Raw genomic sequence first — 13,186 nt, forward strand, 5'->3', positions numbered from 1 at the left:
TTTGACTTACCGTCTTATACATTTTATATTGTAGGTTTGACTTGGGGCTGAAGACCTTGTCAGTTCCTGAAGAACCTAGTGGTTTAATGATCTGTGTCAGTAGCAGGAAGTCATTGAAGAGAAAGCCATAAAGCTCCTTGTTACTCTTGGCTTTGTAAAGTTTACCACTGTGTAGGAACTTTCGAGGACCCAGGCAATTTGTGACAGAATTGAAAACAAGTTGCTGAAATAAAAAAGGAAACAACCACAATGATCTTTAAAACATTTATGGCAGATGCATCGGGATACAGAACAACATAAACTTAAAACAAAGTCTATTTGCTGGAATCTGGATTATAGTGCACTCTAACCTTAAAGATCTTTTAACACTGACATATAACAAGATCGCACAAATTTGAAATTTCATAACATAATTATTAGTTTAAAGTTTTTTTTTAAAGTTTATTTATTAGTCACAAGTATTCTTACATTAACGCTGTAATGAAGTTACAGTAAAAATTCTCTAGTCGCCATACTCCGGCACCTATTCGGATGCACTGAGGGGAATTTAACATGGCCAATGTACCTAACCAGTGTGTCTTTTGGATTGTGGGAGGAAACCGGAGCACCCAGAGGAAACCCATGCAGACACAGAGAGAACATGCAGACTCCACAGAGACAGTGACCCAAGCTGGGAATTGAACCCACATTCCTGGCGCTGTGAGGCAGCAATGCGAATCACTGCACCCCCATAGGAACATTAGAGAAGTTATTTCGAGTCCAGGTATCATGCTGGAAAAGCTACACTGCATTCCCTTCAAGACCAATACATCCTTCCCAAGGTTGATGGCCAAAACTGAATACAGTCCTCCAGGTGTGATCTAAGCTGCATCATAACTTATATCCCCTTGTATTCTAATCCCTAAATAGACCAACATTAATTAGGTTTATTTTGATTTTTTGTATCTGCCTGAAAATGTTTTCATGATCTGTAAACCTGTACCTTCAAGTCTCTTTGGAACTTCACTGCTTCTAGCCTTTCACCATTTAGCAAATATTCTGATCTTTCCTTTTTTAGGTTGAACGTAGATTACCTCATATTTGCCTACACTGAAGTTCATTTCAAATGGTTTTAGGCATTCGTTTAATCTATGAATCTCTTTGGGACTTTATGCCTTCATCTACACTGCTTACAATGTTGCCTGTCTTTGTTTCTTCAGTAAATCTGGATATGTGGCTTTCTAACCTATCAGCCATTTGTTAATATAATGAATAGTTGAAACTTTGACACAGATCATTATGGGATACTAGCCACATGCTACCATTCGGAATGACTGGCTGCTACCCCCTGTCTCCAATCTCTGCTGCTCAGGCAACTTTTGAACCAAGTCAAATAATCTGTCTCTAATTCAGCCAGCTTCAGCTTTAGCAACAGTCTCCTTTGTGGAACTCTGCCTTCCGAAATTTCATAGAATCTCTAAAGTGCACAAGGAGGCCATTCAGCCCATCGAGTCTGCAATGACAACAATCCCACCCAGACCCTATCCCCGCAACCCCACATATTTACCCCACTAATCCCCCTAACCTATGCATCCCGGGACACTAAGGGGTAATTTAGCAGGGGCAATCAATCTAACTGGCACATCATTGAACTGTGGGAGGAAACCGGAGCACCCAGAGGAAACCCACGCAGACATGGGGAGAATGTATAAAATTCACACAGACAGTGACCCAAGCCAGGAATCGAACCAGGGTCCCTGGCACTGAGAGGCGCCAGTGCTAACCACTATGCCGTTCAAAATTTCATGCAAGTAACAGCTGCACAGATTTCCTTTCAGTCACCTCATCAAAAAAATTCAATGACGTTTGGCAAACATGATCTGCCATGCATAAAAAAACTTGCTTTTATCCAGAGATTTTTTTAACAGTACCAATAACATTGCTACAATGAGCAGATTATTAACGTTCAATTGTTTAGAGATATAATACACTTTGGCTCCTTCCATTATCTTACCTCAGATAGACCTTCGCATTGCACGTGTGTCTGGATCCACTCCAGCCTGTCAGAATTTTCCTTTTCTCGCACACCCTCATTCACCTGAGAACACAGTTCCTCAGCTTTTTCCAGAGCCTGTTTCAAGTGGCTAAAATCGGGATGATTTTCTGGGGTGTTTTCCAGAATCTAGGATATTTAGTCAGAAGTAAAGTTTTTTTTAAAATTCAAGTGAACTTAAGGCTTGAAGAGGGAGTTGTCCCTTTAATATCCCGTTTCAGAAAATAAACTATATGATCTGTTTTAAAGAGTTTGCAGAGTGCAATGTTGAAATAATAACTGATTACACAGCTACTAACATTTCGGAGACCTGGTTGCCAAAAGCACATTTGAAAAACAGAATCTTTCTGGCAGACATGATGGCCTCAGGAACCCGAGGTTGGAATTTTAAAGCTGTTCCAAAAGAAACAATGGTGTTAAAGAGGCCACAAGAACATATAAATGCTGATCTGTTCTTAAAAATGTTACATTATTGGCTCAGCAAATACAAATACTTTCTCCACCTTTCTCCCAACAGCGGTCCCAACTAATAAAATTCCCTTATAGTCTATTTCACTGCAAAAGCAATGGTCAGTAACAAAACTGGGTGCTTGATTTAGCCTGTTCGATTATAAGAGACTGAAAAGTTGTCTTTTTATCCGTTTGTGCGATGTGAGCGTTACAGCCAGCATTTGTTGCTCATTCCTAATTGCTCTTGTATTGAACGGCTTGGTCGGCCATTTCAGAGGGCAGTTAAGAGTCAACCATGTTGCTGTGGCTCTGGAGTCGCATGTAGGCCAGACTAGTTTAGGAAGGCAGATTTCCTTCCCCAAAGGGACATTAGTGAACCAGGAGGGTTTTTATGACAATTGACAATGGTTTCATCATCATCAGTAGATTCTTAATACCAGATGTTAATTGAATTCAAATTTCACCATCTGCCACGTGGGATTCAAACCTGGGTCCCCACTATCCTGGGTCTCTGGATTACTAGTCCAGTGACAATACCACATTGCCATTGCCTTCCCTCCTACATTGTGACAAACCGTGTTACAGTTTTAACATGAATCATGTAGGAAGATGTACACACAAGGTACTTACATTTTTAATTATTAATGGGTACCGTGTTACCCTTTGCATTGGCTTCAGTAGGAAACTTGATAGTGGCATGCCTTTACATTGAGGGTCCATTGCTAGTCTCTGTCATAATATAAGTAAGCAAGATGTCAGGAATAACATCACTATATTTAGAAAATCACATTTTATATACCGTACAGAGCATTATCACATCCTTAGGACATCCCAAAATGCTTCACAATTACCAAAGTAAACCATTTCTCACATTACAACAGTGACTATACCTCAAAATACTTCATCAGCTTTGAAGTGCTTAGACACGGCCTGAGCTTGAAAGGTGCTATATAAATGCAAATTCTTTCCTTTGTGTACTCAGTACCATGTATGTATATAGAGCAGACAATGTTTCTGTTGCAAGATACCACAAAAAAAAAACTGAGTATCTGTGTGGGTTTCCTGCCACAGTCCATGAGACATGCTGGTTAGGTGCATTGTCCATGCTAAATTCTCCCTCAGCGTATCTGAACAGGCGACTCTGGGATTTTCACAGAAACTTTATTGCAGTGTTAATGTAAGCTAATGTATTACAAAGAACTACATTAATGTAACTTGTGAGACTAATTAATTAATTAATCAATCTGCTTTTGGCGGTGAGGGAGGAACTTTGGCTAGGAGATCAGGCAAATGCTGCAGTCTTGTTTGAATAATAGGATCTCTATTGTCTCCTGGCAAACAAGCTCCCATCAGAAAGGCTATACCTCTGGCAATGCACAGCCTATTAAAGCTGTAGGAAAGTGTCAACCTAGATTGTGTGTTCAGGTCTGTGTTGTAGATGGAGCTCACAAGCTTTTGATGCAGAGGCGACGTCGCTATCTTCTGAACCAGATTCAGAAGCATTGTAAAGCTTTGCTGAATTACAACGTGATTGAAATCAATGGTTTCGTTTGAAAGTAAACTCAAGGTGATGCAGAGATCATTTCAACGGGAATGCAATGATCCCTTACTTTTACAAATTCCTTAAATTCTGGAACCTCATCAGTCTTCTGTTGGATGAGAGCTGCCCCATTAAGCTGACAGCTGCAGAATCGGATATATGGCTGCATGTGAGGCAGTTGTGCTGTTAATATGTCACCAATCATTTTTACTGGCATCCTCTCTCCCGACATTTTCTTCCTTACCCGCAGTGCCCTATCGTGAAGCAAAATCAGAGGCACATTAGAATAGATGACAAGAAGCAGACAGGTATAACAAATTGATAATTTCATTTCAACTGAATCTTTAAATAAACTAAACATTATTTTACTTGTATTTTCATTTTCTGGACAAAGCATTGTCAGGAATCTATTTCTATCATTATCCATGCTTGTGTAAATACTGTGAACATTTGTTAATATCAATTAATCAATTTAAAACAGCCTATTTAACTTGATTCAAAGTGATCAACTAACTCACAATCATCCTTTCCAGTTTCAAGGTCCTGTGATCGGAATTAAGTTCCTACAATCAGAATTAAGTTCCTACAATCTGAATCTGGCAGAACCCTTAAGAGTATTGATAGGCAGAGGGATCTGGGTGTACAGGTACACAGGTCACTGAAAGTGGCAACGCAGGTGGAGGAGGTAGTCAAAAAGGCAGAAGGCATACTTGCCTTCATCGCTGGGGCACTGAGTTCAAAAATTGGCAAGTCATGTTGCAGCTTTTTAGAATCTTAGTTAGGCCGCACTTGGAATATAGTGTTCAATTCTGGTCGCTGCATTACCAGAAGGATGTGGAGGCTTTGGAGAGGGTACAGAAAAGATTTACAGGATGTTGCCTGGTAGGGAGGACATTAGCTATGAGGAGAGATTGGAGAAAGTTGGTTTGGTCTCACTAGAATGATAGAGGTTGAGGGGCAACCTGATAGAAGTCTACAAGATTGTGAGGACATGGATGGTCAAAAGCTTTTTCCCAGGATGGAAGAATCAATTACTAGGGGGGCATAGGTTTAAGGTGCGAGGGACAAGGTTTAAAGGCAAATTTTTTTTTATACAGAGGGTGGCGGGTGCCTGGAACTCGCTGCTGGGGGAGGCAGTGGAAGCGGATACGCTAGTGACTTTTAAAGGGGCGTCCTGACAAATACATGTATAGGATGGGAGTAGAGTGATATGGTTCCCGAAAGGGTAGGGGGTTTTAGTTCAGTCGACCAGCAAGGTCGGTGCAGGCTTGGAGGGCTGAAGGGCCTGTTCCTGTGATATAATTTTCTTTATTCTTTGTTATTTGAATTAAGGTCCTGCAATCTAAATTAAATTCCTACAAGCTGAATTAATTTCCCACATCAAGTGTACAAAGTCATTTTAGGTGTTTATTTGCAATGCATTACAGATGTCAAATGTACTGCTGAATGTATTTAATCCTGATCATATACAGGGACTATAGATAGATTCTAGTATCTTACAACTGTCATGAAATCATTGATATTTGTGTTTGTACGTGCTAAATGAGGGGATTGTGACATTTAAGAGGCAGCATGAGGATGTTTCAATGCTTGTTGTACTAGATTCAGCCCAGTGACAGAAGTGGGACCCTTTGGGAGTGTTTTGGTAGGTTCCCAGATCAGTTCAAGGGGCAGTGGGCTCATCTTGAGGCAGTTAGACTCAGGAGAGTCGAGGGTTGGAGGGAGCTCCATGTAGCCAGAGTGCTGCTGTTAACTCTGATCAGCAGTGTAGAGGGGAAGACCGGGTAAATCAAAGAGGGCTGATGGCTAGTCTTAGGACTCCTATGTAGCTGGATGCAGCCAGGATATAGAGTTTGGAGAGACTCAGGGGCAGTGCCAGTTGAGTGAAGCCAGCTATCCAGCAAGAGTTGAAACTACACCAGTAAATGGAATCTGAAGTGCAGACTCGGGAATCCAGGGAGAAGGAATCTTGGAAGGTAAGATTAAAACCCTGAGAGGTGGGTCATTGTTAAAGCTGCCAAGCTGAGAGCAACATTTGTAGAGAATTCCAAGATGAGATCATCTGATACGAGGCGAAGAATCCCTTATGAGACAAACTTTCAACTTGATTGTTTGACTTTTGATGCCTGGGTGGGTTCTTGCAAGATCCATGGACTCCTTCTTGGTTGCAACTGTCATTGCTCCCTTGTCTGGTGTGCTCAACCACAGTTTGTCTGATAATTTGCATATACCTCATAACTTCCCTGAATGTTTGAGCATAAGATAGACATATTGTAAATTGTTTTAACTTTCTGAATTTGTATATTAATTTTTATTTTCTTTGCTCCGAAGCCATGAATTTCAACCTTGTCTACTTTAAACAAAACTTATTGGTCCCTAACTGGATCCCCCCAACATCCTGGGATTTGGTCAAGGATCATTGCAAAATGCAACATCAATTGAACTGCTTCAGCACTTCAATTTCATCTAAATTTGAAGATATCTTACTACTTTGAAACATGTTATTCTAATTGCAAAAATGGTTTTGAAGGTCTACATGAAAGATTAAGCTCTCAGGATAGAACTCTGTGATTTTAATTGAAATGCTGACTGCTGTGATTGGAGCTGCTTGGATACATTTTATGTAGTTGCACAATAGTGGGAATTAACATGCCCCATGTGTACCAAATGAAAAGAGAACAAATCACCCGTTTCATATTACTGTATCCCACAAAGGCAGATTACGCGACAAGCAAACTAAAAACTGAATAATTAACTCAAAACGTACTACCTCAATATTGCAACAAAAGAAAATGTTTCCCATTGCAACAATTGGCTTTTAAGCAGGCTTAATCCATATCAATCCATAATCCCATGTTTATTAGGACAAAGAACTGAAATTGATCAGCTCCAATCTTCCTCGACCTGCTGAGAACAACCAAGGCACAGTGGCAACACTGCTATCTCTCAGCACCAGGGATCCAGGTTCGATTCCCAGCTGTGGTCACTCTTTGTGCGGTGTCTGCATGTGCCCCCCACCCATACCTGCGTGGGTTTCTTCTGGGTGCTCCGGTTTCCTCCCACAGTCCAAAAGATATGCTGGCTAAGTTTAAACTTTAAATTCTCAGCGCCAGGGACCTGGGTTCAATTCCAGCCTTGGGTGATTGTCTGTGTGGAGTTTGTACGTTCTCCCCATGTCTGCGGGGATCTCCTCCGGGTCATCTGGTTCCCTCCCACTGTTCAAAGATGTGTGGGTTAGGTTGATTGGCCATGCTAAGTTGTCCCTTAGTGTCAGGGGGATTAGCAGGGTGAGTATGTGGGGTTATAGGAATAGGGCCTGGGTACGATTGTTGTTGGTGCAAGCTGAATGGCCGAATGGCCTCTTTCTGCACAGTAGGAATTCTATGAAGACATCACTAAGATGTCTGAGGATAGATTTCAAATTCACCATGCTTGGAATCAAGTATTTCAACCTCAATTCCATCACTTCTTGAAAAAGTGCCACATTTGTTTGGACCCAGTCAGATTTAACACTCCTATACCTTTATATAGAATGATAAACTTCATTGTAATTCCAGTATTAGAGTTGGAACATGTTGTTTAACAAAGAGATGGTCCCTATGCTATTCCATGGGTTTTTACAATAACATATCTGCATACCCCACATCCAGGAGATATTGAACACGGCAGTGGGAAGGCTTGTAAATTATCAAGTGACGCCCATTACGGTACCTACTTCAACAACTTGATATTGCACATGATGAGCTCCTTCCAGTTAACAAAAATCATGGCGACTTCTTTCTCTGTCAGCAGATCAGAGTCTAGTAATGGTTTCTGAAAGACCTAATGAAACAAGGCAGATCATTGGCAGCAATAGCAATGTAATTAAAAGGAAGCAAAACTTTCTCGCTGAGTAAATGACAGATAGTTAACAAAATCATTCAGCAATCTCAGTTTATCCTATGGGTAGAACAGACTTGTTTGCTGTGTTTTTTTAAATTCATTCGTGGGATATCAGCTGTCACTGGCTGGGCCAGCATTTATTGTCCATCCCGAATTGCCCATGAACTGAGTGGTTTGCATTTCAGAGGGCGTTTAAAAGTCAACCACATTACTGTGGATCTGGAGTTACATGTAGGCCAGGCCAGGTAAGGATGGCAGATTTCCTTCCTGAAAGGACATTAGTGAACCCAGATGGATTTTTACAGCATTTGACAATTGTTTCATGGTGACCATTAGACTCTTAATTCCAGATTTTTCATAGAATTTCAATTTCACCAGCTGTCGTGGTGGGATTCGAACCCAGTTCCCCAGAACATTACCCTGGATCTCTGAATTACTCAACCAGTGACTATTGGAAGATTGTACTTTCAGGAAATTTCAATACTGTATTGTTTAAAAATATAACTGAATGATTTGGACTTGGGGAAAGTAACATAATATCAAAGTTTGCAAATGTTAACAAAGTGATGGAACCTGGGGGAGGTGGGATGGTGGTTGGCTAATATTGAGAAAGAATGCAACAAAATACAGATGACATTGGAAAACCTGCACAAAAGGAATTAAGTAGCAAATGAGCTTCAACACAGATAATTCTGAGGGGGCGCATTTTGGTTGTAACAAATAAAACCATCACCTGCATCTTAAAGAATAAGAAACTGAATGGAGTAGGAGAGCAAGATGATCTTGGAGCATGTGAATAAACCATTAAAAGCAGCACTATAGGTCAATAAAGTAATTAAACACACACAAAACACTGGGACGAATTTCTAAGGATACAGAATTCAAAGTGTAGAGCAGTTATGTTAAGCCTATATGGGATCCTCATCAGCCCTCACTTGAAACAGTACAGTGCACATTTCTAATCTCCATGCCACAAAAAGGACATTGAAGCATCCGAGACACTCTAGAAGCTTCAATAGTGATCTGGAAACTCAATGAATTCAGTAAATCTGAGAATTTGAGAGCTGGCATTTACCTCCTGATCTATTAGCACAAGCTGAAAATTGTGTGTTCCGTCATGTTCACAAGAGAACTTTATCTTACCTCAGTGACTAGCTGCAGATCACTAACATAGTTTTCTTCTGTCACGATGAGCTCATGGACATAGCCCTGTCGCTTCCGCTCAGAAGGAGTTAGCATGTCCAATAAATGTAAGTCAGCACACCCTACACAGAAGAGGGGAAGACTAAATAATATGCATCACAACATTCTAATATACATATTTTCATTGACAGCTAAGACAATTGAACTGCCATCCAACAATGAGATTAACCTATTACTCTTGATAAAAGGTTGGGAGAAATTCAAAAAGAAACAACACTCCAAAAGTTCTATATCCTTTCACTGTAATGATAAATACCATTGTGCAAAGATAAAGTTTAAAGAATACATTTTGGCATTGATTTCACTGTCACTCATTATTAAACACAGTAAAAAGTCTGACAACACCAGGTTGTCAACTTTTTACTGTGGTTACCCCAGCCCAACACCGGCATATCCACCCATTATTAACTCACTGTCACCTCATTAAAATGATTTCAAAAAGTGACTGAGAAAATGGATCTTTCACTAAACACCAGGAAAATTAAGGTCCTCTTCCAACCAGCTCCTAAAGCACAACACTGTGATCCCTCGCTTAAGGTCAACAGCGAGATCCTAGACCATTTCCATACCTTGGATGACTCATTGATGACGAAATTCATCCCCACCTTCAATGCACCAGCTCAACCTTCAGCCAATTAAGGAAGAGAGTATTTGAACACCAGGATCTCAAACCTGAGACCAAGGCCATGGTTTGCCGGGCATCAGTGATACCCACACTCCAATAGTTTCCGGAAACTCGGATGATCAGAACCTTAAAGCACTGGAGAAGTGTGACCAGTCCTGCCTTTACAAAATCCTCCAAATCTGGTGACAAAAATGTAGTCCAACAATGGTTTTTCTTTCCAAGCCAACATACCCAGCATTGGGGTGGTTATTATTCAAAACCAGTTTCCCCGACAGGGCACGTCACTTGTATGCCTGACACCAGAAGCAACTGCTCAATTGGAACTTGGTCACAACAGATGAGTGCCAGGAAAACACTTTAGGTATGTCCTCAAACCATCCCTAAAGAGGTTAAACATACCTACCAACTCATGGGAGACCCAGGCTTGTGACGACCAAAATAGAGAAGGCAATTGGTGAAGGCATTGAGGCACTTTGTCAGGGACGTGCAAAGGTGAAATTGAGTAGTCGGAGGGAGGGCACAAACCTTCAAACCATCCGTCCATCCAAACCTTCAAAGCACCACCTTCCTTGCTTGTAGAAGAGTCTGCAGATCGCACATTGAACTTATCAGCCACCTCAGAACTCAAACTGGAGTAGAAACAAGCCATCCTTAATCCCGAGTGACTTCCCAAGAAGAAAAGGATTGGAAAGCAGAAGTAAAGGTCAAAATCCTTTAATCCTTTCCACCTGCCTTAAGTGTTTACTAATTCAATAAGGTTCCTTTAAGCAGGTTTTGAGCAAACATTTTTTCCCTATGTTAGTTTTAGGGACAGGCTCTTTAAAGAACTTCAAAGATCAAGAAAATATTAGGAGTGAGATTTGTGATCAGCAAGAGGAACTCAAACCCATTTAAACATAGGAAGTACTTATTTTGTGTGATGCCATTATCGTTCAAATTCAGTTATTGTAGCTTCAGCAATGGCTTCTCTTTCAATCCCGTACTCTAAACTTCCTCAGCTCCCCTCAACTCCTTCATAACATCCTCCATAAACAGACAGTAAGTTTTTGCAGGTATGCTGATAAAACCAGGCATCATCTCGCCTGTCTATTTATGCACTCCCAAACTGCCCAACTGAATTTATTGTAGGCAAGTCACAATTTTCTGCAATTCAACATGGGAAGAACTGAAAGCATTGTCCTCGACCCTCTAGTCATCATGCCCTGATGATGGCCTCCTCCCTACACACACGTGCAGACAGACAGACATCAGCCTCCTCCTTACACACGCACAGGTTGAATTAAACCAAGAAGAATCTCAGCATAGTTGCATCTAACTCAAGTTTCCAGCTTCACTTTCTGCCATTCCTTTTTAACCCCAACCACTGACCAAGGCTCAGTCACACTTTTGGTGTCTATCTTGATTTATATGCTGTCTCTGCCATGTTCCAAATCTCCCTTCTCCACAACCTTCAACCAAAATTGAGGTATCCATGGCTTCACTGGTGCTGTCCTGCATAACCCTTATCCCTGTAATAACTGGCCCCTGAAATGTAATGCATTTAGATCTATTGCCTTCATCTCCATTGCCATGACCTGCTTGGCTTTTGCACCCCTCTCTAGCCTTCCGAATCTTTCGATCCTCTGACTCTTGCATCCATCCTCCCTTTGCCCAAGACTTTTGCAGTTCTTTCAAGTGCCTCAGCCACTCTCTCCAGGAACCACTCCCATTAACTCCTCTAGCTTTCACTCCCATCAACTTTTTTAAACATCTTCTTGAGTATACTTTTGGGTCACTTTCCCAGTTCTCTTAACACACCTCTTGCCCTTGTAAACTTCTCTCTCGAAAGCATCTCAGGATGCTTTCCTGATGTACAAATATAAATAGCTGCTTAAGGTAAAATCAGACAGTGCTAAATAATATTTGAATGAACTTTAGCAGCACATTCCACTAACAGCAAGTACAAACCCACAATTGCCTCTCTTACAGCATCTAAACACATATCCAGTCTAATAATGCTATACAGGGAAGAAATCTGTACCCTGTCTAGCCTATGATGCCAGCCCTTTAACAACGTATTGGACTCTTAACTACCTCAAGCCATTTTTTGTATCAAAACCAATATGAAAAAGAAAAAAACTGGGCAGATCACTTGGTTTTGATTGAGTCACCAAACATGACAAGAGCACAGTCAGTCAAATGGGACTGGAATCACACTGGAGCCACCATCCTTGCTAGTGCCGCTGAGAAGAGTTTAAACTCGTCTGGCTGGAGGAAGGGACACAGAATTTTGGTGAAGTAGAGACACACCATGCTAAGCAAAAGAAGCTGGTCAGAGTGAGTTCAGCTATGTTGTGTGTCATGAGAGTAAGGCAAGACTAGATGGTCTTTAATACTAGGAATGTAATAGGTGGATTGACACGTGGAAATGTGATATTGTTGCCATCACAGAAACATGGTTTAGGGAAGGGACGGACTGGCAACTCAACATTCCGGGGTATATGATCTTTAGGTGAGACAGGGGAGGATGTAATGAAGGAGTCAATTACTGAAATAAGGAGAGATAATATCTTGGAAGGGTTTTCAAACAACGCTTTGTGGGTAGAACTTAGGAATGTGAAGGGGACAGCCACATTATTGGGAATGTATTATCGGCCCAGAGAAACAGGAGCAAATATGTAGACTGTTCACAGAGATGCACAAGAGTAATAATTGGGTAATTATATGGGGGGATTTCAACTTTCCCAGCATCAACTGGAATAGTGATAAAGGGGTGGATTTCTTGAAATGTATCCAGAGAAGTTTTTTTTGTATCAACATGTAGAAGGCCCAACAAGGGATGGCACAGTGCTGGATCTGGTTTTGAGGACTGAAGCCAGATAAGTGTTCAGTGGGGAAGGGAGCATTTTAGTGATAGCAATCACTACACAGTATGGTTCAAACTTGTTACAGAGAAATACAGCCTGCAAAAGATGACTTTGGATTGAGGGAAGGCAGGTTTTATTAAAATAAAGTAAGGTCTGGCCAAAGTTGACTGGCAACAGCTCCTTGCAGGAAAGTCTGCAGCACGCAGTGGAAAACATTCAAAAAGGAGCTGGGGACAGTACAGGTTCCAACATGTGGTTTTTAGGGGGAAATGTAGGGGCAATAAGTTCAGGGAACTCTGGATGTCTAGGGCAATTCAATTCTGGATGAGGGAGAAAGACATAAAATGCACAAATTCCCTGGCCGAGATGAATTGCATCCCAGGCTGTTCTGTGAAATGAGGTAGGAAATTGCAGGGGCTTTGACACAATTTTTTAATTCCTTGCTGGCCACTGGGGAAAGTCAGTAAGAAGTCTCACAACACCAGGTTAAAGTCCAACAGGTTTATTTGGTAGCAAAATGATGGCTAACGTGGTTCCATTTTTCAGGAAGAGTGGTAGAGATGAACCAGGAAATTAACAGATCAGTGAGCCTCATATGAGTGGCAGGG

General features: G+C 41.2%; 1 protein-coding gene across 4 annotated transcripts in view; it reads right to left on the minus strand.

Annotated features, from left to right (window-relative positions):
• itsn1 (intersectin 1 (SH3 domain protein)) overlaps positions 1 to 13,186 on the minus strand; it is a 198,043-nt gene that overhangs the window by 19,796 nt on the left and 165,061 nt on the right. For all 4 annotated transcript variants that reach the window (XM_080203673.1, XM_080203672.1, XM_080203671.1 and 1 more), the window contains 6 exons: positions 9,048 to 9,169; positions 7,738 to 7,844; positions 4,093 to 4,276; positions 3,113 to 3,211; positions 1,994 to 2,161; positions 11 to 223 (listed from right to left, as the gene is read on the minus strand). In XM_080203673.1, the coding sequence (XP_080059799.1) occupies positions 11 to 223; positions 1,994 to 2,161; positions 3,113 to 3,211; positions 4,093 to 4,276; positions 7,738 to 7,844; positions 9,048 to 9,169 (893 nt within the window). The remainder of the gene's footprint in view (positions 1 to 10; positions 224 to 1,993; positions 2,162 to 3,112; positions 3,212 to 4,092; positions 4,277 to 7,737; positions 7,845 to 9,047; positions 9,170 to 13,186) is intronic.

This window comes from Carcharhinus amblyrhynchos, chromosome 15, assembly GCF_965287045.1.
Source record: "Carcharhinus amblyrhynchos chromosome 15, sCarAmb.v2.hapA, whole genome shotgun sequence".
NCBI lineage: Eukaryota > Metazoa > Chordata > Chondrichthyes > Carcharhiniformes > Carcharhinidae > Carcharhinus > Carcharhinus amblyrhynchos.